The sequence below is a fragment of the Trachinotus anak genome, unplaced genomic scaffold (genome assembly GCF_046630095.1).
Source record: "Trachinotus anak isolate AG129_WGS33_773 ecotype Australia unplaced genomic scaffold, CSIRO_AGI_Tana_v1 ptg000002l, whole genome shotgun sequence".
Lineage (NCBI taxonomy): Eukaryota > Metazoa > Chordata > Actinopteri > Carangiformes > Carangidae > Trachinotus > Trachinotus anak.
Window position 1 is genome coordinate 5,207,522 of NW_027273853.1, and position 25,043 is coordinate 5,232,564.

The window sequence follows — 25,043 nt, forward strand, 5'->3', positions numbered from 1 at the left end:
GCAAATTAACCACAGCTACCTAAGTGTAGTGAGTGAAAAGCACTATATTTGCCTCTGAAATGTCGTGGAGAAGAAGTGGAAAGTTGCATAAATATCCAAGTTAAGTACAAGTTATGATGACAAGTTATGTAAAACATTTAATCTGAGCGTCTGAGTCTGATGTGAAATCACTGTTGTGTGATTCTCCAGCTGCTGCTGATGATGCAAAAATGAGAAAATAAGCCAGTGTCTGAAATCTTAATTTACTGCTCACAACCGAGCAAACTTTTCACATCAAGGACCCGAAACTGACACAAATAAGACCACAGACCCCTGTCTGATAAGATTTTTGCTTTTAGATTTTTTATTACAGAAAGTGTTTGAAACCTCAGATCATCTCCTTAAGATCATTCATCTGATGTCCATGAGTGTCTGCACCACATTTCATGGTAATTTATTTAGGATCTACTGAGATATTTCCTCTGGGAATATGTGAACATGTGTTGGGCTGACAGAGCAGCCAACAGACAGTACCATCCTAAGGGTCATGGCTAAAACCTAATTAATGGCTATAAATGCATAACATGTTCAGAAACCTGAAACATTTTCTCAGATTTACTCAATGAATTTCTTGATAGCTACAGAAGGTAAACCTCTGCTGGTTGTTGCGCTCACACCCTGGTACAGTGTCACTCACTGTTCAAACAGGAATGCCTGGGCAAGGAGGTGAGATGGGTGAGTGACCCACACAAAACACCCACTATGTAAAGCTAACACGCGCCACTCTGTCTGGACTCAATGCTCTTTTAGACGAGTGGAATCGAACACGTTGCTACGCCCTCCTGCATCCGGGGGCAAACAGAAGTGCCAGTGATTATATGGCCGGCAGCTTCTACAAACACATCCTATTTACACCTGCTGGCTAAACATGAGTGGACACACACACATATAGATTTACATGCCTACACACACTGGCACATACACATCAGATTCATGCAGAGGTATGTACAGTGAGACTGCACAAACACACCACACTGATGCATATAAACATGCAACCACATATGTACAAATATACATGCAGGGCTACACTCCCTGACGCACACACACCCACACAGCAGATCTGTTTGCAGTCACTGTAGTGATGAAGGTAGTCGCTGTAGAGGCCAATGAAGGAGCTATTTACTGTGTGTTTTTTCACGGTTGGGCTCCACAGAAAGGTAAAAACAAACTAAATGCCAGGTTTGTTCCTCTGACTTGCAGAGTTCACCTCAGATTTACCTGCTGCAGGGGAAGAAACTGAGAGAACTGGGGTTTTCATATGTTGCACAGATCCCAGTGTGACTGCCTAATACCAAACACGGTGATAGTTTTGCACACAGGGTGAATAATTTCACAGAGACGGATGATTCCAAGTTTTATTTGGTACAGCACAGTACAAGTATACTGTATGTTCACATCAGGATTCGGGATCTGAACAAAGTCACAGCAGACGTGATGTCTGTGTGCAACGTTACATATGTTTTGGTTCATGGATATTTCTAATAATCAAATGATCACAGACCCACACTTTTATATAATCACTGATTTTCTTCAACTGTTCTCAACACAATCATTTAAATGTTGACTTTTTTTTTTTTCAAAAAAGATACAGTAATTTGACTTGAATTCATTTATTTACTTGTAAACATACAAATCTTTTGAGCAATCTTTGTGGCGTTGCCTGGCTCACTCATATTGTCTAGTATGTTTTTGTGTCCAGTTCGAGTGTGTGTGTGTGTGTGTGTGTGTGTGTGTGTGTGTGTGTGTGGGGCTGCTGCTTCAGTGTTTGTGAGTTGCTTTGTGAGACGTCAGATTACCTGCTCTCAGTGTTGAAGTTCATCTTGACCTTAAAGGGTGATGGTCAACATTTTATAACCTCCTCTTCTGCTTCAATCTCCTCCATGTCCTTTCTCGTCATTTCAAAAAATTCTTGTTTTTCGAGTACATCTCTGTTGATAAGACCCTGTCACATGACACACAGCCAGACACCTCCACGCAGATGTCTAGGGCTCGAATAGAAAAATCCAGTTGTGTCTTTGTCTTTACAGCTGACTGTTAAATCAGTCATGCCCATTTGATAGGAAACTCGTAACTGCAACTTAACAGTTAATTAAACTAACAAATCAACAAAATAGCTTGATGATGAATTAATCAAACAATTAAATTGTCTGCTAAGTTATTAACAGATCCTGCTGTTCAGAGAGTTGTGAGAAATTTGTCATTCGTCTGATAAAAAGCACGATTCTCACACCAGACAGTGCTGACAGCGGTCACTGGAAATCACAAATATAAACCCCACCCTGAAAAACTGAATGTGCATCTTTTGCAACATTAAATGAGCTTTTGAGGTGGAGTTTTGCACCATCCTGGAGGCCCCTCCTGGCCAGCCAGTTCAGTGTCATACTCTAGATCTCACTTGTTAACTCAGTACAGTTTCCTTGCCGTGTGTTAGCTACAGATGAGGATTTTTAAAATGATTTTTTTTGTTTGTTTGTTTTAATTTATTCACATGCACTGGATTTCAAATGATTAGCACAGACATGACTGAAGACTCCCAAAAGTGCTTGAGTGCTGACTGTTTCAATCCAGGTTTGCTGCAGTGACTTTGATCACGTCTTGAACTTGGACTTCTATTCATCATCAAATGGAACAGCACAATCGTTTCAGTATATCTGATACTGTGGTGGTGTCAGCACAGTGGTTCTCAAACCTGAGGGTTGTGACAGGACGGTGTGGGTTCCCTGGAAGATAGTTAATAATTAAAAAAAATAATTTCTACCACACCAACATGTTTTTTATGTATTTTTTCCTCTGCTTTTGCTCAGATTTGGGCTTTTGTGCAACACTGAATTACTGTAAGCCTCAAGGACTCCTCTGATAATTCAAGTAAAACAAAACCCAGCTTCACCATCTTCATATTGCAGGTCAGAGCAGTAACATGTACTCATTGCTGTAATTTTAGGAGTCACAACCAAAAAGCTTGAGAATCATTGTCTTGGCCTATAATGTAAGTTTTTGTTTCACCAGTCTGAAGCACACAGTTGTTGTCTAAGACTGAATAAAAGAAATAAAAAATGCTAAGAAACACAGATCTAGAAAAATACCCTAAAAATAGCAAAAGTCTATGTAACAATGTGTTTGACTTCAGATCATCCAGCTGCAATCGAGAACACTTTTATTGGACTGTTTTGGACTTTGTGTGTCACTCTTTGTTTCACTGTTTGACAGTTTTTAATCTACCTTACTTTGTGTGCAGTGCTGGCAACTGATTGCAGAAAATGTTGACTTGTGCATTCGAGATAATTCTTCCAAATACTGGATCACAGCTATAAATTAGACGCTATAAATACGTAGAAAACCTGCCTCCAGAAGGTGCAGAGTGACACTCAAACATCCAAAACATCAGTTAATTACTCTATCACTGTCTAAATGTGCTTTAGTATGTGTATATACATGAGAGGGAATGTTATCTTTTTGGTCGGGCATTTGCATTGGTGTCCATGCTTCTTTACAAGAGGGGTCCTTTGTGGCTCTCTGTTGTATGTCCTTTCAGTCCTGCTCAGAGCAGCTTCCTCTGTTCCTGTCGGCTGCTGACCCCTTTACTTCTTCTCCTGAGGGATCTTTTGTGTAGCCTGTTACTGTTGGCACCGGCTGGGGGAGAAAAGGTACGCATACTGATGATGTCATGTGAACATGAGTGGCCAAAGGACTTATAAATCACCCTGAGGTGAGTGGTGTGGCTAAAGGATCCATTTCAGGGGCTGGCACGGGCTCTTCATCAGTGTGATGTTGAAATGTTAGCTCTGCAGGGGCTGTACAAAATATTACCCCCGCCTCAATGATACTGAATTTCAAACACAAGGTTTAAATCCAGCATTAGTCTCAGGTATCAGAAGGGTTTAAGGCATCAACACTGAATTACAATGTCCCCGGTTTGAGTCTGACCAGGGACCTTTGTTGGATGTGATTTCCCTCCTCTCCCTGCTGCTGACTCTATCAAAGTCATATTTTATATTAATGCGGTTCCACTGAAGTCACTTCTATTTTGTCTTGTCTCAATATCAAATAGGGAACTTCACCGTGCAAATACTGTGTTTATATTCATTCATTCACTGTGATACACAGCAGTGATCACAGTGGGCAGCAGGTCTGCAGTGGAAATGGCTTTGATAGATGTGTCTTACTTCTTTCCTTCTTCCTTTAGCTTATTTAACTTCACTAAGGTTGTCTTCACTATCAACAGCTTTTACAGGCTTCAGCAGTAGTTTCAGCCTTTGGTAATGTCTGATCCATGTTTTACTTATATTGTTTTATCCCTGATTATTGCTTACATTTTATACAATATTTTATTATGTCTTTTCACTCACTGTCAGATCTTTTTGCACAATGTTGATTTGAGATGTTTTTTATTTATACTGTTTTACTCTTTGTATTAAGCCCAGGTACTTTGGTCTTTATAATATAGAATAATAATGATAATTATTATTATTATTATTATTATCAATCACAATTTTTCTGTCTGGTTTTGTCTTATTACTTCACACTGTATCTGATCTTCATTTGTGCCCTATTCAGCTGTAACTACACTTGCATGCAGATACAAACATTATCACAATATGGATTTTATATTGATATTTCATCGTTTCCCTGCAACCTCACCTTCTGTACATTCCACCTGTGGCTCCTCCCACTGTCCATCTGGCATGCAGCGTATGACAGGCAGGTGGCGCTGTGTGTAGCCTGCATCACACTGGTAGCGGACTATAGAGTTGATGGGGTAGCGCTCTCTGCTGCTGCCCATCGGCCGACCATGTTCCACCTCAGGGGGAGCTCCGCATGTGGCTGAAACATCAAATGACAGTTGGTGGTTGCAGAGATCGTCTTGATAGAGGTTGCTGGTTCATTTTTGTCCCAGTTAAGATTTTTGTTTTTGAGTCATAGTTAAATTTTAATCTTGTTGATAAGATATCTTGTTGGGCTATGTGTATACTTTGCCAACACCACAATCAGGCATTTCACTGCTCAGACCATCATCAGTTTAAATTAACCATTTGACGAACTCTTCACAATCAACCAAAGTGTCTTACTGTGCATGAGGATATAGTGTGAATTCATTGTATGTCTAGCTAATGTTATGGTTTACCCACAGGGCTACTTCCCTGGTTTGGTGTTCTGACTGAGATTATCTCCAACCACAGTGAACTAAAGTTTCTTTAGTAATCCAACTGTATGTTTTACATCCAAAGCAAATTTTCCCACTAGAGTCAGACACATACTCCAGTCCAGTAAACCTACCTGGTCCAGTCTTGCAGGTGAAGGGGAGGTGGTAGTTGCAGGGCACGTCATTCCACTGTCCACCCTCATGCCAGATCATCACCACACAATCCTCCTCAGAGTTGAAGTAGTTATCCGGCTGATTGGGCCTCCAGTTCTCAAAGGTCTGAGCGGATCATTGTACATTATAATTACAATACTTCAACAGAGAGCACTCATAAGACAACTACAGTATGAAGAAAAAAGTGGTGATTCTAAAATGACTGAATCTGTAGAGGCAGAGAAAAGTTATATATCTGAAACACTAGGTTTGACAATGATAGTAGTAGTAGTAGTAGTAGTAGTACTACGTCAACAATCTTGAACCAAACTCACCAGAGGACTGCGGTCTGTCCAGCGGAACTCATTCTGTACATCCTTGTCATTAAGTCCAATCCACTGGTAGTCCTGACCGTTGGCTGTATTTCAGAGAAAAAGAGACCTTAGTTTTGAAATAAATTAAACATGTCCCCATGAATTATACTGACCACATTTGATTTTTGATCTTCTGTTGTCACTGGGGCCTGTGGTAACTATCATTGCCTCACAGAAAAAAGCACAGCCAGCCTTTCAGCAATCAAGGACATGATCCCTCAACAGCTTCCCACCCATAAACAGTTTTCGCTGAAAACTATAATAAAAATGTTCATTCTTGGCTTTTTTTCACAACAAAAATGAGACTAAAGCTAAATAAAAACTAGCCTATGGAAATGACAACTTTATCAACGTGTACTACAGTTTTTTAATCAATGAATTAAAATGAACAGTAATGTGATATACAGATGAATGGATGAACTAAATCAGCCTACTGTTTTAATGCAAAGTCTGCATGCATGTGCTGAATCACACACTGCCACTTAGCTGCTGATTAGTAAAGCAATATCCTCTGCTGCCTTGTAAATCTCTTGGTCAGAAATTGATTTATCTGTTTGATCTCTTTTGCTGCTGCCAATGAGATGCATTTTGCAATTAGTAATGCTCTGTCATCGGTTCTTGAAAGAAACTGGTTTTGTGGACTAAATTATTCTGTGAACCCACAACAATACTACTCCAAAAACCTGTGGGCCAGCACAGTATGAAAAGACAGGCTAATGTAACATTATTGTGGAGGTAAAGGTGACGTTACTTTGAGTCTTTTGTGCTGCTATCAGACGTACTTCCAGGATCAATACTGGTCTACCATCTAAATCTTCCCCTAGATGTTTGCAAAAGAAATATCACCAAATTATCTGACGTTAAGATTCTTCTCTCAAGCTTAACTCAACACTGTCGACAATCGACAGTATAGTGGACCAAGCTTCTGAATGATAAGCTACTCTGGAGATCAGAGTAGCTGCAGGAATTCTCAGTCAATGGGAATGACAGGGAAAGCAGCTCTATTTAAAGAGTCAGAGTTGAGAAATCATAAGAGGATTTACAGAGGAGAACCAGTCTGGAGTCCCTCTGGTGGTCTTAATGGTTATTGGGGCTATTTGTAAGTTTTCTCTGCCTCCAAATGTGGTTTCTTGTTGGGAGTTTGTAGTGGTGTTGCATGACAAGAGCTTTGGCCAGGTTATAATACTCCCTCTGAGCAGTGCTACGTCTTCAGTGCAGATTGGAGGCTACAGTGAGTTGCTATTGGAAAAGTGGTGAGGAGGCTAGCTGTAGCATGCTAACTTCAGCTGAAGAAAAGACGTGGTAGAGACAAGAGTTGGCATAAGCAAAACTTGCATACCACATAATTGTAATGTCCACTGTTTGACGCAGTATGTCGTGCCACTCTCCTTCCCCACCCTTCCTCATTATCTCTATCACTATTGCTAAAAAAGGTAAGTAAAAGCAAGTAAACAATGAGAACGACCATGCTTCCTGTACACTACAAAGATGGCGACAGCTCAAGATGCTTGGAAGAGATAAAAATTAAAGTACATGAGAAAGTGAGACATGAGCTGACAATGCAGATTTACTCACAGTTGACAAAATTCTGCTCCTCCTGGGAGGTGATGCTGACCAGGTGAGCGTTGAGCTCCTGACAGCGCTGCTCAGCATCAGACCAGGTGTATCTCTCCGCAAAGTGAAGGTAACAGCTGCCCATGAACTCCAGCCAGCCTTCAGCGCAGCCCTGTACCGCTACACACATAAATATACACATCAAAACACATTTAGTCAAAAACACAAATACACATATAAGGTGGAATTTCTATAGTATATCACTATCCAACTCTTTCTAGTTTTGCAGTTATGTTGCATGAAAAACAACGTGCTGAGTGTGCAGAGAGAAAGAGACTTTACCTTTAAAATAACAGTTTCCTCCACTTTATCATAAGTATATGGTATAGTATGATAGCAGAAGTACAGTAAACACCTAGACCACATACCTTCCGCTACTTCGGGCTCTTCTACAACGGCAGGGGTTGCTAATGACACTGATGGTGGTGTGGTTGGGCTAGTGTAGGCTGTGTCGGGAGTCACAACAACTGTGTGACCTTCCTGTTCTTCCTCCCCAAGTCCTGATTGACCAAGACTGGTAATGTACTCTGAGTAAGTCATTGTAGATCCTGGAGGCAGGGCGACAGAAAGCTTCCCAGCGGTCAGTTCTTCATGAGGGGCTCCACTTCCTGAGAAATGCTCCAGAGTGCCACTGAATTCATGGTGGATCCCTGACCCACTTCCTGCCCCGCTTATCTCCACCACCCCACGGCCCTGCTGAGTATGGACTTCCAGTGGCGGTACGGTCACCTGAATCAGCTCATCATCTGTTATGAAGATGACATCACCACGTTGCTGGAAAGAGTCTCCAGAGGCAGAACCGCTGCCTGACACACCGGATGGAAAACCACTAGGAAAGCCACTGTGGAACCCTGATCCAAAAGGACGATATCCAGACACCTCCTGCTCACCAGATGGCTGAACTGTCATGTCAAAGGCACTGTGGTCAACAAATGAGATGCCAGAAAATTCACCAGAGCCCGACCCAGACATACTTCCTGATCCGGATGCACTTGATTCAATTATCTCGATGCCTCCCTTGCCCAACACCTGCTCATGAGGTTGTCTGTGGGTTTTTGACACCTCCACCATCTTTCCATCCACCATGATGATCATGAATTCTCCACTACCACTGATGTCCCCACTTGCACTGGTGAAACCTGATCCTGATGCTGATCCTGATACCCCAAAGCCAGATTGTTGTTCTTGAATCCCCTCCCCAGATCCAGAAGCACTGCCCAGTTCTCCAGATGCGAAGCTTACAGTGCTTCCCCCTTCTGCTTCCTGGGGAGCTCCAGAGGCAGATCCGTCTCCGGAGAAGATGTCTGTGTGTCCACTGTAGGTGATCTGCAGTCCTGAACCAGAGGCATCCCCACTGGTACTGGAACCAGAGGCGTCCCCACTGGCACTGGAGGCGTCCCCACTGGCACTAGAGGCGTCCCCACTGGCACTAGAGGCATCCCCACTGTCACCGGAGGCGTCACCACTGGCACCGGAAGCGTCACCACTGCCACTGGAGGCGTCACCACTGGCACTGGAACCAGAGGCGTCACCACTGGAAGTGGAGGACTCTCCTGAGATCTCTCCACTGGCTGAATGATCAGCTGAACCAGAACCTGACACATCAACAGGAGCTGGTGTTGAAGTGGGTCTCACTGGGGGAAACACTTAGAATGTGGACAAAAAAAAAACATTAGATACTGAAAGTGTGAAGTGAAGTGAAATATTCTGTTTAGTTTGAGAGTACCACATTTTAATGAATGGTTTATAGGTTGTAACCAATAGCTTTATTCTTGTTTAAAGTTATAGTATGTAACTTTTCGGCATCAAAATGTCTAAAAACAACTGTTATATCCTTACATTATCCTAAGTGTTTCCAGCAATTTCCAAACCTTGTGAAATCCATGATTTGAATCATAGTAACTGTCCATTTCAAATTTAAGTCTTATCTTTATGATACACTTTTTAGAACTTTTTCTCTTTTCGCTGTCTGCAATGAGGAAGAAAACAACTCCCATGATCCCATGCTACTTAATGATATTACCAAATGCTGCTGCTTATAGAGTGCAGTCATAAATCCCTAATGAAGGGTTTTATTCCATTAAGTCTGCAGTTGTAAAGTGTTACTAAGATGTTAATACATATATTTTAGTACAAATCATCTGCAGCCATTTTCTAGAAAGTAGGTAATTAAATGGTCCAACAATGAAAGGAGTTTTTCACAACCTGGCAACCAAAAAGTTGTTCTTATTGACTTATAACAGCTTTAAAATGACGTTATTAGCAAGTAGTACTCAATTATATTATTACTATGGCCACCTTTACAAAAGAAAAACATTCACTTTGATGATTGCAAGCAGGGAAACAGGGAAAGTAAAAGACCAAGACAGTTTTCATTCACACTGAGTTCTGTCTGTCTTACCAGGAGGAGCAACTTGGTGAGTTGTGATGGTTGTCTTGTTGATAAATACCTCAGTAATTTCAGTTATATTTACACTGGTTTCTGTTTCATTGTAGACAACAGTAGGTTCAACTAAAAACAAACAAAACACAAAACCACATGAGATTATTGTAAAATTTCCAACAAGGATGTCCATCCTTAGAAATATTACAGTGCAAATAAATATTTAATAGACTGGGAAACTGCCCTATGTATAATAATGGATAGCGATAGTAACAATAATATTAAACAACAAACTACTTTGGCAATTTCACTGTCCAGTTTTGAAACTATGTATTTTGATGATAATACAGCTGCTGTCTTACCAGTGGGAGCAAGGTGATCAATTATTGCTGTCGTCTTATTGATAATATCCACAGTCACTATTGTCAGATCCACACTGGTGTCATTTTCAGGGTGAATAAGTGAGACGTCAGCTGAAAAAAAAATTGACAAAATGACAAAATTAGATAACAGTTTAGTTTAGCCAGACTCTGGTGCTGGGAAAACAACATATGCTGTATATAGTGAGATGCCAAAACCAACTCTTCAACAGATGATAATGATAATATAGTACTGTCAATGTCATAACAATGTACATCATTGTATCAGCTTGAAAACTGGATTATAAATAACATTACAGCAGTGGTTGCTAACATTGGTCTGATGTATCCCAACAACCTTGTCAGATGAACTCAACTCCACCTTTCATGGCGCAAAAATTTCAGGTCTATTACTTAGCTGACACTTGTTAGTTAGTGTTCACGTGTTCAAATTGTAATTTCTATTTTTTAATACAGTAATACAGTATCAAATTCTTATGCTGAATCAAAATGAATGTTGAGAAGTATGTGTTGTACATGTGTAACATACACTTAAACACTTGAGGTTGTATATGGATAGTTAAGAAATTGAGCGTATTTAAGAGGGATTTAGATGAGTTTATTTCTTTTCATTAAAATCTTGAGTATGAACGGATCCTTTCCTACCCTTGAAACAGTACGCATCGTAGCGTGAGTGCTCATCAGGGAATCCTGTCTGGTTGGGGAAGGCGTAGATGATGTGAACCCCCACCTGGCCGCCTCCACAGTGGGACCTGGGGGTTGTGATGGGGTAGCGGACACTGCGATCCATCAGCCAACCTGGACGGCACTTGTCAAGTCCTTGGTTCCAGGCAGCGTACAGCTGCCCGGTGGTGGCCAGGGTGGTGTTCAGTTTCTGACAGTGCTGCACAGCCTCCTCATAGGAGAAGCTGTCATAGTCACTGGTGAAGAAGACCTCACCTGAGAGAATAAGCATTCAACAGCATTCAGAAGAGCTCAGAACAGATACAGTAGATATACACACACAGATTGAAATACAAGCTGAAGGTACATATAAAGTCTAGTAATTTGCTGCAGGGTGTGAGAGGGTTCTTGCTGCTCACCTTGCAGACGTTCCACGTAACAAAATACATCGTAAAGTTCACTGGCTGGTCTCAGGCCATAGGACCTGACTCCTGGAAGGTGTGGCAGATTACCTGCACAGTTATCTCTGGGTGACACGATTGGATACCTGATCGTGAGAGAGGATGGTAGTAAAGCGTAATAAGGCTTTGTTTCACTGTACACCCCCTCTGGGATTAGCTTTGATATGCAAAATGAACTATTTCCAGACGGTGTTCCAGATACTGTTCCCTGCAGTTTTAAACATTTTGTATATATAGATCAGATTGTCCTACAGATTCCTCTGACTCACCTGACAGTCTGATCACGGAGCCAGCCAGCGTCACATTGGTGCAGACCTTTCTCGAAGGCGGCCTGCAGCTGCTGGGGGCTGGCAATGACTGCCCCAATGCTCTGGCAGGCCTGCTGAGCCTCCAGAAAGGTCAGGGTGTACCGACCAGTGATGGGTCTGTAGTGGAACACCACACCTGGGAAAAGAGAAAGAGGGAAGGAAGTACTGTTTAACTTTGTCTTAAGGTAATTCTTTTTGCTAAGCCTACTTGGTTCAGTCTGATTTTTACTTCCTTATTTATGCATTTTTCCTGATGCAGATTATGGTGATATATTCAGTTTGAACATCTTGAAGTCATTTATTTGCTGCCCCGTGAGCATGTATGAGAGGAAGTTTAACTTCATGACGCTGATTTTGTTTTCCTATTGCAGTGAACCGTCTCCAAGTAGGTAACTGTAATGACTCAACATGGCTGTCCAATTCCAAAAGCTCTTTTAAATGAGGTCAAAATTTGAAGCAGCCTTTTATCTACATTGTAATGACCCAGCCAATTCCCAAAAGGCAACTACCCTCTGTAGAAGAATATGCTGTAGCTATAATGGCAGAGCCAGTTGTTCTTGTATTCTCTTGTCGCTGTTTATGCTGATCTAAAATGTAATAATACAGTCTAAAGAATCACAACATTTTGTCATCAACCGAGAACATAACCAACTTCCTACCTGTGGGAGCCATGGCTGCATCTATGCCTGTCAGATCGAGTCCAGGCTCTTGCACAACAGGAGTCACTTTAGTGTATGTGTCTATCACACTGGGTGGGACGGGCAGCGGGGAGAGAGTGTCCACTTCTCCACCCCTGATCTCTTCACCCCCAGGTGAGGGAGTGAGGCCTGGGTACACACCAGGGGCGGGTGTTATGCGAATGATGTCAGGGAAAGGGGTTGTCCTCGCGGGTACGACATTTTCATCCTCACCAGCTGAGGAGACCAGATTGCATTATTGACACATGTCTTATTAGTCTGCAACTTAAAGGATGAATACACCCTGAAAAAAACATAACCAAATAGATATTTTATCACAAAATCTCCCTGAAGGCTTTACCTTGGAAGCAGATAGCATCGTAGTGAGAGTCTGGGTAGGGGTATCCTGTCTGGTTGGGGAACAGGTAGACAGTTCTCACTCCCAGAAGCCCTCCTCCACACTGAGGCCTGGCGATGTTAATAGGGTAGCGCACACTCCTGTCTGCCAGCCAGCCAGCGTTACACACATCCATGCCAGCCTTCCAGGCCAGGTACAGTTCTCCGGTGGTAGCGAGCCGGGCGCCAAGTTTGGCACACTGATCTCCTGCTTCATAGAAAGTAAACTTCTCTACAGACATGGAGTAGAAGACTCTGCCTGGGAGGAGAGAAGCGAACACATTTACATGACAGGAAACAGTTGTGTGTACAATATTCACGTGGGGTTCAGGTGGGTCAGGTAGCTTTTGTTGCTCCCCTTGTTAGATGAGTGTACCTGACATCTTCTCAGCAAAACAGTAAACGTCGTAGGTCTCGTTGACGTCTCTCACTCCATAGGTCCTCACACCTGGGAAGTTCTCCTTGTCTCCATAGCAACGCTCCCGGGGCTCATGGATGGGGTACCTTGAGAAATCAGGTGAGATGTTTTCAGATAAGAAGTCTGTAAAAACATATTTTTCACTGCGTTATTTATTGAAGAACTGTTGGTGTGATGAAAACATTTATGTGTTTTAAATGTCAGTTATGTTAGAAAAGACAACAAACACAAAACACAATCCCCCTGACCCTCAATTGCACCAATCACCAGAAAAAATTGTGAAAACTTGGCAATAAAACTGATTCTGATTCTGATTCTGATTCTGATCTCTGGCCAGGACAGCGTAGACTAAAGGGGTCAGTATGTTTCATCTCATTTCATAGGATCTCCATTAACTTCATCAGAACACAGGCTATTCCTTCTGCAGACATGAATTCACTTTCCAACACACCAAACACCAACTCACACAGTTAAACAGGTTAAACCCACTGAGACAGAAATAATAACAAATTAAAATAAATACATAAAATAAATATTATAACACACAGCTCCAGTGATATAACAGATTGCAAACAGCATCTAATACCTCACATCCCCACACTTTTCCAAGTTGCTGTCACTATGTCTCACTGTTTTTAACTTTCCATAACCAACAACCTGATGAGTAGGCAGAATCTAAAACATCTCTCTCAAGCTCTTTTTTTTAATCTCCACATAACTACTTCTGTCACTTTACATAATAGTCAAGTGCAAAGCTATGCAGCCTTTGTCAAGATACTGTCTGGAAAGTGTTCGACATATTTAAATGATCACACCTCTGTACTTCGCTGTCTGGCCTCCAGTGTGGATGTTCAGAACCGCTATAAACACACCACTTACAGTAGATGACGACATGACTGTGGTATTGTGGTACTGTGGTTTTGCAATTTTGTCCAACTACAAAGAAGATTCTCGGTTTTAAATACATTAGCTGTCCCATTCTGTGTGGAGTCTGCATGTTCTTCTTGTGTCTGTGTGGCTTTTCTCTCTGGTTTCTTCCCACAGTCCAGTAACATACTAGTCTGGTGAACTGGAAATTTGTCCGTGGGTGTGAGTGCATTTCTGTCCCCAATGACCCTGAATAAATAAGCAGTTTAGAGGTTGGACGGCCGGATGGATGAAAACTACCTAACAGTTTGATCAGAGAGCCAACCGGCATCACACTGGTGATATCCATCATCGTAGGCTGCCTGGAGCTGGGCTGGAGTGGCGATGGTGGCACTGTTCTGGATACAGGCAGCCTTGGCCTTCTCAAACGTCAGGGTGTAGCGGGTGGAGATGGCTCTGTAATGGAACACAATACCTGCGAGATACAGAAAGTGGGCAGTTGACAGAAGAACCGTGATGAGATAACTTTCATTTTACGAACTTTCTGATAATTTCGTTTTTTTCTTGAATGTTTCCAGAGGTGAGTGGTTTAAATCTGCAGCCAGCTGAGTGGGTGGATGGAGTTTCTAAAGGTCTTTATTCTTATCTTATATAGCAGTGTGATATTACAGAATGGGCTGTACATGTGCATAAAGTACTTGTCTTTGAGGGAAAATACAGAATTAGGTAAAATGGTTGGCAATGCCTAGACTAGAAAACACATGGGATTTTTCTGCAAGATATGTTTGAAACTTTGAACGTTTATTTGGAGGTATAAAATGTTTGATGAGGTTGATGAGACTTTCTAGTTTTATGTTGTGGTAAACTAAACAATCCAATATGTTGAAGTGTAGCATACCCTGAACCTGGATCTCCACAGAGTCGTAGTTGTCCTCGATGCCATGCGTCACCTCACAGCGGTAGGTGCCAGAATCTTTGGACCTCAGCTCTGTTATCTCCAAGGTGGCATCAGTGGGCACCAGGGGGTAGTTAACCATTGTCACTCTGTCCAAATACTCTGTCTCCACCTGAACCTTTCCCTCTGATGCCACCAGGATGGTGGTGACTTTCTCCTTGGTGACATAGGACCATTTGATGCGGTGGGAGAGTGGGGTGATGGTCGGGGCTCCGGGGTCATTGACAGTGTTGTCCTGGAAGTAACACGGTACCACTACCTTGCCTCCCAGCAGAGGGCGAAGAGGCATCTCCATAGGGATGCTGACACGGAGTGTGCCATCCAATTCTGGGGACAAGATACATCAAGGTTGATTTGTGAGTATTTTTAATTGTTAATGTGGATACAACCAAATGTGCAGCGCAGATGTATGTTTTGGTAATTTTCTTTTACAGTCTTCTGAGCTATGGGCTGCACTTTTGCAAGGCTCAAAGCACTTACCCTACACATACATTCACACACTGACAGTGGCAGGACTACCAAACAATGCAGGAGCAATCCACATGTTCAAGTGTCTTGCTCAAAGACACGTCAACATGTGGAACAAAGGAGCCAAGCATTGATCCACCAACTGAATTAATGGACAACTTGCTCTACCAACCAAGCAGCAGTCATCTCAAAAACATTTATTCTAGAGGCCTACTTCGTCCTACTTTATACTGCTTTGCCACTTTTTTGGGGGTAGAAACTGAGACAAAAGGGCAAAAAAGGCTGATTTGGCCAGTACATCAGTGGCATTTGTTATTACTTTTAATCAGATATCCGGTCACACAAGACAAATATGACATGACTGATGAATAGGAGTATGATACAGCTTTTATCATTGTCTTCAAATAGTCAAGTTTCCACAGAGTCTGGAGACAGGTGCTTAATTTTCACAGATGATGATGATGAAAAGACCCCATTTAAGAAAACAGAAATATAACAAGTGCTAATGTAATTTTCCAAAACTCACCATCATGATCTTCAAATATTACTGTTGCCGAGATGAGGGGCAAGGACATACACAGCAGAAGCAAGGGGGTCATCGTTACCTGGAAAATACACAAAAATGTAGTTAAGTTGGATTTGATAAGATAATTAATGATGAGGAACAGGCAGAGCTTAAAGCTACTGAACACTATGTTAATGCTTGCAGTGATATCTGGCCTTTTAGTGATCACAAGTTGGCTGAAGTTGGCTCAGCCAAAGCAGAGACGGTGAATGTAAAGAAGCTGTGTAAAACTATACAAACTCTCTAACTCTTTACCAGAAATGAACACTGAAGTAAGTGTTAGAGTGAATGAGTGGTTTCATTTATTGTAATTTCCTCTACCTCTGTATGCCACTGTGTTTTTTCCTAACTCCTGTACTCCTACATTCATGTGCCATGTTATCCAGGATACACAGCGCATTTGCTTATTGCGTCAGCCTCATTAGCTAAAATGGAAATAGGACGTCAAGAGTCTCTGGTATCATTTAGAAATACCATACATGCTGGAGAAGGAATGAAAGCCCCCTCTGTCTCTGTGCACAGGAAATGTCTGTAGTGCTAAAATAAGTTCAGGCAGAGAAAGGGAGAAGTATGATTCATTCATCTCAAATACTTTTCCATTTATTCAAAACTAAAGTGGTAAAGTGAGGCTTTTTTTCCATCTTACTAACCGTCCTTTTAGTGTTTTATGTTTGTGTGTGTCTTTGTCTCTTTGTCTGCATGTATACAGTATATTTATAATGTACATGCAGGGCAGGGAAACGCTATCTGCTGCTGTCAAATACATCTGCATCATTATGATAGGTGTATAAATTAAATAGACCATGAAGGTCTGTCTGTGCCATTCACAGTGAATATGATTCAGGATTCTTCCCAAAAATAGTAAAACCTGCCCTGAAATTTAAATGTCTTTGTCCTTTTTTAGACATGTTTGCTGTGTGGCTCTATTTATGTTGGTCTGTTAGTCTGCTACTTGGGTCCAAAATATTTTCAGAACTATTTGGTGAATTGCCATAAAATTAAAGAGGCTAAGTTCTCTCTGCCACTGAGCGTGGTTTCATGCCAGGAGCGGATGGTTGTGATTGTTGCTTGACAAGACTTTCAGCCATTGTATTCACAAGAGAAGAGTTTATATTACCCCCACTGAGCAGCTCTACATCTTCAGGGCAGATTGGAGGCTACAGTGAGACGCTGTCAGAGAGGCAGGCCCTGGGCTAGCTGGTTAATTTCAGTAGAAGAAAAGATGTGATAGAGACAAGAGTTAACACTGATGTTGCTTTCCACCTCTGGAGACAGCTGTTGGCGAGTAAAGGAAAAGTTTGATGCTGAACTCATGTTTCTTTTAGACTGGTAATTAAACAGCTGTTAATACTAACGCTAGCTATAGCTTCATTAAGTATCCATGGTGCCCAGAGTATGAATCCCAATGACTGAATTTGTCCAATTAATTTAGTTAATGACTAAATAACTAATGCAAAACTAATGGCGTCCCCATCAGTCACAACTCTGGTTCATGTTTAGTGCAAATTAGCAAATTACTAAACTAAGATGGTCAAAATGGTAACTATTGTACCTCCTAAACATTGGTATGTTAGTGTTGATGCAGACATTAGCATTTTGCTGATGGGTTTGCTACTAACATCAAACATATATATATATATATATATATATATATATATATATATATATATATATATATATATATATATATATATATATATATATATATATATCTTTACACACACACTACTCCACTATCATGATTTTTGGATAATGTGACTCAAACTTTTAGCATAAATCTAATTTATGATCATCAACTGGTGACTTAAATCCAGATACATACTTTTCAATATCACAAACCCACGTGTCACACCCTGATTACCACATTGCTTATTTTCTCTTAACTTTCCACTGCCGTTACGTGCAGACCATTCAAACATGCCAGTCCCAACTGAACCTTCATTGTGCTGCATTCACAAGACCCAGGACGGGCTGCAGAAGAAAGCTCCCAGTTCATTCCCAACAGCCACAGAGAGACATTTACAACCTATAAACCTGAAGCTCACGGTCACATAGCATTTGCAGTGGCTTAACTGAGGTTGGCAGCCTGGTGGTAAAAGGCCAGAGGAGGAATGCAGTCACCCTTCAAGTTCAGCATTAAAAAACACCATCATGTATAATGTATTTAACACATCAATCAATTAACCAATCACTCAAACTGTATTTGTACAGCACCTTTCATACAGGTCAGTGCAATTCAAAGTGTGTTACAGATGACTGACAAGCTGATATTGATATGGATAGACATTATAGAAGCATGATAACTTTGTGCAGACTCATCCATGCCTGTGTGTATTACAAACTGCATGAATGAATATGTGTGTGTGTGTGTGTGTGTGTGTGTGTGTGTGTGTGTGTGTGTGGGCTGCTAGCATTCTCAGAGTTCCACACACACTCCAATAGGACTAATATTTGCCCTGCTGTCTAAGATCTGCCTCAGAGTGGCTGTTGGCCCAGTTTGGGCGGAAACACAAAATACCACACACTATGTGTAGACATCCACCCTGGAATAATCACACACTGTTATACTTTTATCATCAGTCTGTGATGTTCAGTCATGACGGGTTGTAACTCGCTGGTGTTTTGGTATTTTTGGTATTCTTCACTTTTGGGGGAAATTACTGACTTTTAGCCTTTTCTGACTTTTCTATTATTACACCTGGATTTTCAAGGTTTTTCAAACATTGTTGGGCTCATTCACAACTTTTCCCATCTTTTCTGGATTGTTTCTGGTTTCCCCAAACTACTGTCCAACAACAGCCTCCCATTAACTTCCCCTATTAATGACAGGAATCAAAGTTGGTTTTTTGAGCCCCTGCCAGTGGAGAAATTGGTATCTCTACATCTTCAATGATGGATGTCGAGTTCTGTTTGGATAATTGTTGAAAGTTGGTGCAAATTGTTGAGTCAAGAACAAGGCCTTTGCTGTACGATATTTCATAATGTCACACTGGCTTTGTTGGGTTGGTCATCCATCGGATTAAAAATATGATGCACAGCTTACAGAAGCAAGTTACGAAGTTTATCTCCATTAAAGAGCAACTTGAAAATCATGCTTTTGTTGACACTCCCTGATTTCATTTGTCACCTTGCTGCACACTTCTGACCACACCCAACCACAACCATTACTGATACTGGGTGTGGCCAGAGGTTACTCATCCTTTAACAAAATGTTAAAATGTTTTGTGTGCATTTTTTCTTGTGTGTTCTTGTGATACTGGGCTGTTAGAATTTACCTCTTTACATGAGAAGGTGCTTCGTTTTCCTGTCTGTGCTTTACCCTAGTAGTAATATATTCTCACCGTCAAGGTAGGCCTCCCAGAAATGGATAAAGACAGCAATAACCAGGCAGCAATCAAACTCTACTCACACTCTCACAATGCATGAACACAGAAGACACCAGCAAAAACCTTCCCCTGTTTCCCTCACCAAGCCAACCAAAACCTTCTCATTGCTTTCTATCCAATCATTGAGCAGATCCTTGGCTCTCTTTAATGCATCTTTTAAACTGTGGCCACTTTATAATGTGCACCAGCATTTGCGAGCTATAGCCACACCTGAGCAGGTCAAGCCAATCAGCCCTCTCTCCACAGTGTGCCCATTCAGTCAGTGGGATGGCTGCTGCTCCCCTGTTCAGCCACTGTGGTATGTTCCGCTCCCAGCTGAGGTGGAGGGCAATAAGGCCTTGGTCTGTTCCAGCAACGGACAGGGGCAGGGTCTTGGGGGGGGGGGGGGGGGGGGGGGGGGGGGGGGGGGGGGGGTGCAACCCTGCCAAGGTAAACACAAGGCGGGCATCCAGGGGAGGCTCACCGCCTTCACCACCTCACCACCCCCCTCCCTCCACCCACTCTCCTCCAAACCTCCAACCCTCAACCCTGAGTCCCTCAGCAGCAGAACAGAGTCGACATTGATACGCATACACACACAGAAACACAGGCCGACACTCATAGATCATGAAGGGGATGTGCGGGAGCGCACGTCCGATGCCCCTGGTAAAGAAAGTGTGTGTGCATGTGTCAGTATTGACACACACTGTAAGACCTGTGTTTGAGAACACACACGGACTCTTGTACAGTGAGATGGGTGGAGGGGGAAAATCAGATTCACAGGTGCTTATAGGTGCATTAGTACATGTCCTCACAGTCAGCAGTGTAAGATCAAAGAGCATCATGTGCACATTAGTCAGTGAAACATACACATGTAGACGCACACACACTGACGGCTGTAACAAAGTTGTGCATTTATTCTGAGTAGTATGAAAAAGTGTGAAGATGTTTGCTTTAACTGAGCCCACTGTGAACTGTTTTTTTTTCATTTCCGACACCTGAGAATTATAATTCACAACATGCACTCACACAGCCTGACGTTACCATAGTAACGGGATGTCACTCTTTGACAGTAGTTTCCTATATGGCATTGTTTTCCCAAAAATCAAACACCGTTTTGTGCTGCACAGCTGCTCCACTCAGAATTTAGATTCAAAAGGAAAATAAAAGTTTGACTTTTTTTTTCCATTTGTGACCTCTGTGAACTCAGGATCTGCTTCCAACATGAAAACCATATTGTTGGAGCTTGTGTGAGAATTGAATGATTCATCTCTACTGATCAACACTGAGACTGCAGCGTCTGATCTATAAAGAGCTGTAATCATGCTCAGCTCAGTCATTAAGTCACCTGTCAGGGAGCGCTGTTGCACATTTTAGCATTTTATTCCACATGTTGTGTGGGGTCTACGTCTGTGCTGGTCCCCCACAAGGGGTGGCAAGATAAATGTAAGGGGTCAGGAGACAATTACAAGATATGAAAACAGAACTAGCATTTGCTGTTTAATTATATGACTTTGAAATTATTCAAAAAAGTGGTTCTGTGGTTAAAATGGTCCAAACTGGCAGAAGGGGTTACAAGTAGACATTGCTTCATTTTTCCCCAAACCAAAGATGTTGGGAACCATTTGGTCTAGATGATAAATAAATATCAAAAATGGTCAAGGCATCGGAAAAAAGGGCCAACTAAATGTTCATCAGTAATCTCATACAAACACAGATTCAGAAAAAGTACATTTTGTAATGCAGTGCAATTTCATACATGCTACCCTCCATCCAGAGAAGCCATCCAGGATCCAAACTGACCATATAAATGTGATTAATATCCATATTCTTCACAGAATTTCAACAATTTCCTGCTCCAATTTAATCCACATTATATTGCACATTTGAAATCACCATTAACGTATATTTCTTCCAACAAAGCTGTGAAGCGCTGTGAAATTAAACCAACAAATCAAACATCAAGAATTAGCAAGTTGTAAACTCCATTATTACCTCACTAACATCAAGTCAGCAAAGCTCAGAGACCAGACTTCCAGCAAATAAACTCCCACAACAAAACTGATTTAAAGTTATGAAAAATCACATTTTATCATAATTATATCAAATGTGAGTTATATTAGTTAAAAATTACTTAAAATAACTGCCCAGAGAGCAGAACTGCTTGATATTGACAAAGAAATTTCCAGAGGTTACCTTTGTTTTGCCATCTGAGTACCTGAATCAATACCTGTCCCCCAAGCAGAGGATGAAGAAGAATCAGAGAATCCCCTAAAACCCCTTCCCAGTATTCCTTGTTAGGGGCTCCAGTGGTGAATTGAAAACGTACCGTTGATGCTCCAAAGCTCCCAGTGCCAGCGACTCCAGGGGCCTCTTGCTCCTGCCTGTGTAGGAGAGCAGAAAGAAGCTTTATTCAAACTCTGCCACACATTTAGATGCTGGAAGGAGAGGGGGAGAGGGAGGGGAAGGAAGAGCAAGAGAGAGAGAGAGAGAGAGTGGTCCTCTCCTGCCAGTTGGTGAGGTCATACAAACAGCCTTGAATATCAAAGCTGAAACACAGAATCAGACAAAATCTCCAGCTGAAGAAAGGAGCAAATTATCCCATTGTTATTGGTTTGAATGGTGGTTGATGCTGGAAACTTGGTTGATGAAATTACACAATTGGGGGGGGGGGGGGGGGGCTTCACATTACTGTGGAGGTGTTTGTCCTAAACACATCCACACACACAGAGGTTACTGAGGTGACTCATCAGCACACTCATTACTACCACAGGTTAATGGAATATGCTGTCTGTTGATCTTACACAGAGGACTCACTCAGTGGTCTTTAAGGTCTAGTTGTAGAGGACTGAAAGTCGCACACTTCCAATGAGCTCATAGATGACAGCTGGTGGTGGAGGCAGATCATCAGACCCTCACAAAGTGTCATTTTTTATTCGCCAAGCTAGAGACATGGCTCCAGGGATGAGAATACCACATGGTGGAGTTAAATGTCTTCAGGATTGCCATGATGTATACAGACTATGGTACAGGGATTCATCTTCTCTATGGACGAACTGCAATAACTCTGGTGATCCTCTCACTTTTCAACTTGCACCATCATCAGGTCTAAACTTCAGTTTGACCTTTACAGCAGAAATAATGACTTTCAAATCAGCCAACTGTGCCTTGTGCTTAGTGCTAACAAATTTTCTACATGTTCATGCTAACATGCCAAACCAAAGAGGTGCCAGTGTACATTACATCCTCAGCAGCATCTTGACATTGTCAATGTGAGCATGATTGTAGCACTGCTGTGTCTATGCACTGCCTGTGCAGAGCACAGAAGAGCTAGTGTGACAGTAGACAGTTATTCATTTTTAATCCCAGACTACAGTCTACAGCAGTGGCTCCCAACCTGTGGGCCACAGTGGGCCAATAAATCATTTGCAACAGTAGAACAGTACAGTTTTTGTGAAAATTTAATTATATATATATATATATAATTACATAAAACTCCTTTCATTGTTTTTTTAAATTACATTGTATTACATTATATTAAGATAAAACTCCTTTCATTGTTTTTTTTCTTCTCATATCAAGGCCCTTTCACTGTGATGGGCCAATGATAGAATGATAGTTTTATGTTGCCGCAGAACCCTATTGTACACTTGTTTGCTATCTCAGTCTGATTGCACACTAAGAGATTACATCCATGGCAAAAGCAGGACTATCAAAACGGACAGCTGGTCAGCAACAGGAAAGATTATAATGAAAGAGTCAAGAGACAGATGGTGAATCAACAAGTGACCTCCCTACATCAGATAAAAAGAAAAATTTAGCTTCCTGCGTGTTTCTCCTGCTTTCAATTCAGTCCTGAATCTTAAATCATTATCATTACAATAGAAATTAAAATAGAAAGTGCTCTGAGCCGGCATTGTTTGGCCTCAGTATTGTTATTGGTTCAGATGTGGGCGGTCAACATTTTTGAGATTTTAAAGTGGGCCATGAGTTAGAAAAGGTTGGGAACCGCTGGTCCACAGTATGTTACTGATGAGGAGAACGTTTATATTTCAGCTCATGCTGCCTGAGAGCAAATAGGAAATGAATATGGATCAGGTTGCTGTAAGGTTTTGTGATTCTTGTACTGTGCAGGATAAGAGTGTGTCCTGATGGGCAAAAATAATAGACAAAGATGGAGAGACTGAGGCTGTTTTTCTGTCTCTACCTCCTCTGGTAGTGTTTTATCTGCCTACATCCACTTACTACAGATACAAGTATTTTTCCATGGCTGTGGTGCAACATGTCCACCTCGTTGCTTGGCTAATTTGCATCAATGCCACCAAAGCAAGGTGTAGTACATTCATTTTGTACTCGGCAAAATAAATGGGTTTGATTGACTGATTCTGGGCAGTTTCTCTGCTCAGATGGTTAAGATGAATAAAGATGAATTACCTGGCATCTTCTGCTGCGATGGCTAGATGCTGTAGATAACAATACGGGCATGCACTCGTAGAAGAAAGGCAGTCTCCCATCTTTAATGTTCCACTCCATCATGTTGAAATATTTATAGATTCACAGCACTGTGGTAAAGAAATGAGGTGCTGTATATAAAAGTGATTTCAAGTGATTCCATATTTCAATAAAATAGGAGGAAAAAACCAACTGCAAATCTGTTTAATTATATTAGAGAACATGAAATATGTGTTAAACGTTTATGGTCAGAAATCTCAAGGAGTGTGTGTTATTGTGTGAGGAGGTGTGTGTGTTTGCAAAGCAGCTGGTCAAAAGACCAAAATCATGAGGTGTGTTTGTGTGAACACGTGTTTCCATGCACGTGTGTGCTCGTTTCAGCACCCATATGTGCTCCCACATGTGTCTGCCGTTCGTGTCTGTGTGCATTCAGTTTAAAGTTAAACATGCTAATGTTGGCTTGAGGTAGAGGAAAGGCGTGTCTCCTGTTCGTCTCCCACCAAACTCTATTCAGAGGTGTAAATACTGGCTGTGTGCTCCGTGCACTCACTGACGCACACTCGCCATCTACATCTTCAAAGGGAAATGTATTAACAGCCGATTTACTCTAATTCTGTGCTTATTTGCAAACTCACTGTTTATTCAGCAGCTGCGCACGGATGAAATAGAAACAGCAGGTTTACTCACCATCATTCATGTCAATCAGCTGTTGCTGGGTAACATATCTCAAAGAGCGGCACAGAAACTTAGACACCAGGACATTTTTATCCCACGCCGCCTCCAAACATCTATTTTATAGGGTTATGCTGCAGCTTTTTTTACACAGGGAAAGTTTGCCTGGTGACACATGCCCTTTTTTATCGACATTCTCTTGCACATTCATAGTTATGTGGCCTCTACAACCACAGGTTTCTAATGTTGGCAGCTGAGCAAATCTTCTTTGGGAAGCTGTTGAGCAAAGGTGCTTCACTAGGAGTTGCTGAAGAGAAAAGATGTGTTTCCCAGCAGGTTCAAGGTTTTCAAATGGCGCTCTGCAAGTCACAAGAAAGCTTCTCAAATCTTTAGGCCAAAAGCCCCAAAAATGTGTCATGTTCCTGTAGTTTTTATCTGAGATGGAAAGCAGCTAGTGATTTCAAAAATGGAGTCAAAACTCAAATATTCTCCAAGGAGACATATATGACATTTATAGTTTTGTTACATAGAAGAAACCATTAACAGTCGCTGTGAGCTCAGACAGGCTTGTCTTGGTTTGTGAGAAAGAATTTGTCTCTCTCAAGGTAGAGGCAGCCAAGACTGTTGGTGAGCTAAACCCTACAGCTGCTCTATGACAGGAAAACTGAATGTCAGACAAAGGAAAAGTATCTG

General features: G+C 41.7%; 1 protein-coding gene across 1 annotated transcript; it reads right to left on the bottom strand.

Annotated features, from left to right (window-relative positions):
* Positions 1-1,380: 1,380 nt before the first annotated feature.
* On the bottom strand, positions 1,381-21,627 carry acanb (aggrecan b). The gene is made up of 18 exons (XM_071492188.1): positions 21,556-21,627; positions 15,823-15,901; positions 14,772-15,155; positions 14,174-14,348; positions 12,965-13,092; positions 12,554-12,847; positions 12,175-12,429; positions 11,477-11,651; positions 11,166-11,293; positions 10,729-11,022; positions 10,066-10,176; positions 9,722-9,832; positions 7,689-8,966; positions 7,282-7,440; positions 5,668-5,750; positions 5,314-5,458; positions 4,678-4,860; positions 1,381-3,669 (listed from the first exon to the last, which is right to left on the bottom strand). The coding sequence occupies exons 2-18, from the start codon at positions 15,893-15,895 to the stop codon at positions 3,578-3,580; spliced, it is 4,068 nt and encodes a 1,355-aa protein (XP_071348289.1). The 5' UTR covers positions 15,896-15,901; positions 21,556-21,627; the 3' UTR covers positions 1,381-3,577.
* Between the last annotated feature and the right edge of the window lie 3,416 nt (positions 21,628-25,043).

Excerpts from the sequence above, each read along its gene's own strand:
- acanb (XM_071492188.1), bottom strand. The coding sequence starts at position 15,895 with ATGACCCCCTTGCTTCTGCTGTGTATGTCCTTGCCCCTCATCTCGGCA. Across the intron at positions 8,967-9,721 it reads TCACCAAGTTGCTCCTCCTG|TGTTTCCCCCAGTGAGACCC; the intron begins GTAAGACAGACA and ends CCACATTCTAAG. Across the intron at positions 5,751-7,281 it reads GGAGCAGAATTTTGTCAACT|CCAACGGTCAGGACTACCAG; the intron begins GTGAGTAAATCT and ends TCTGAAATACAG.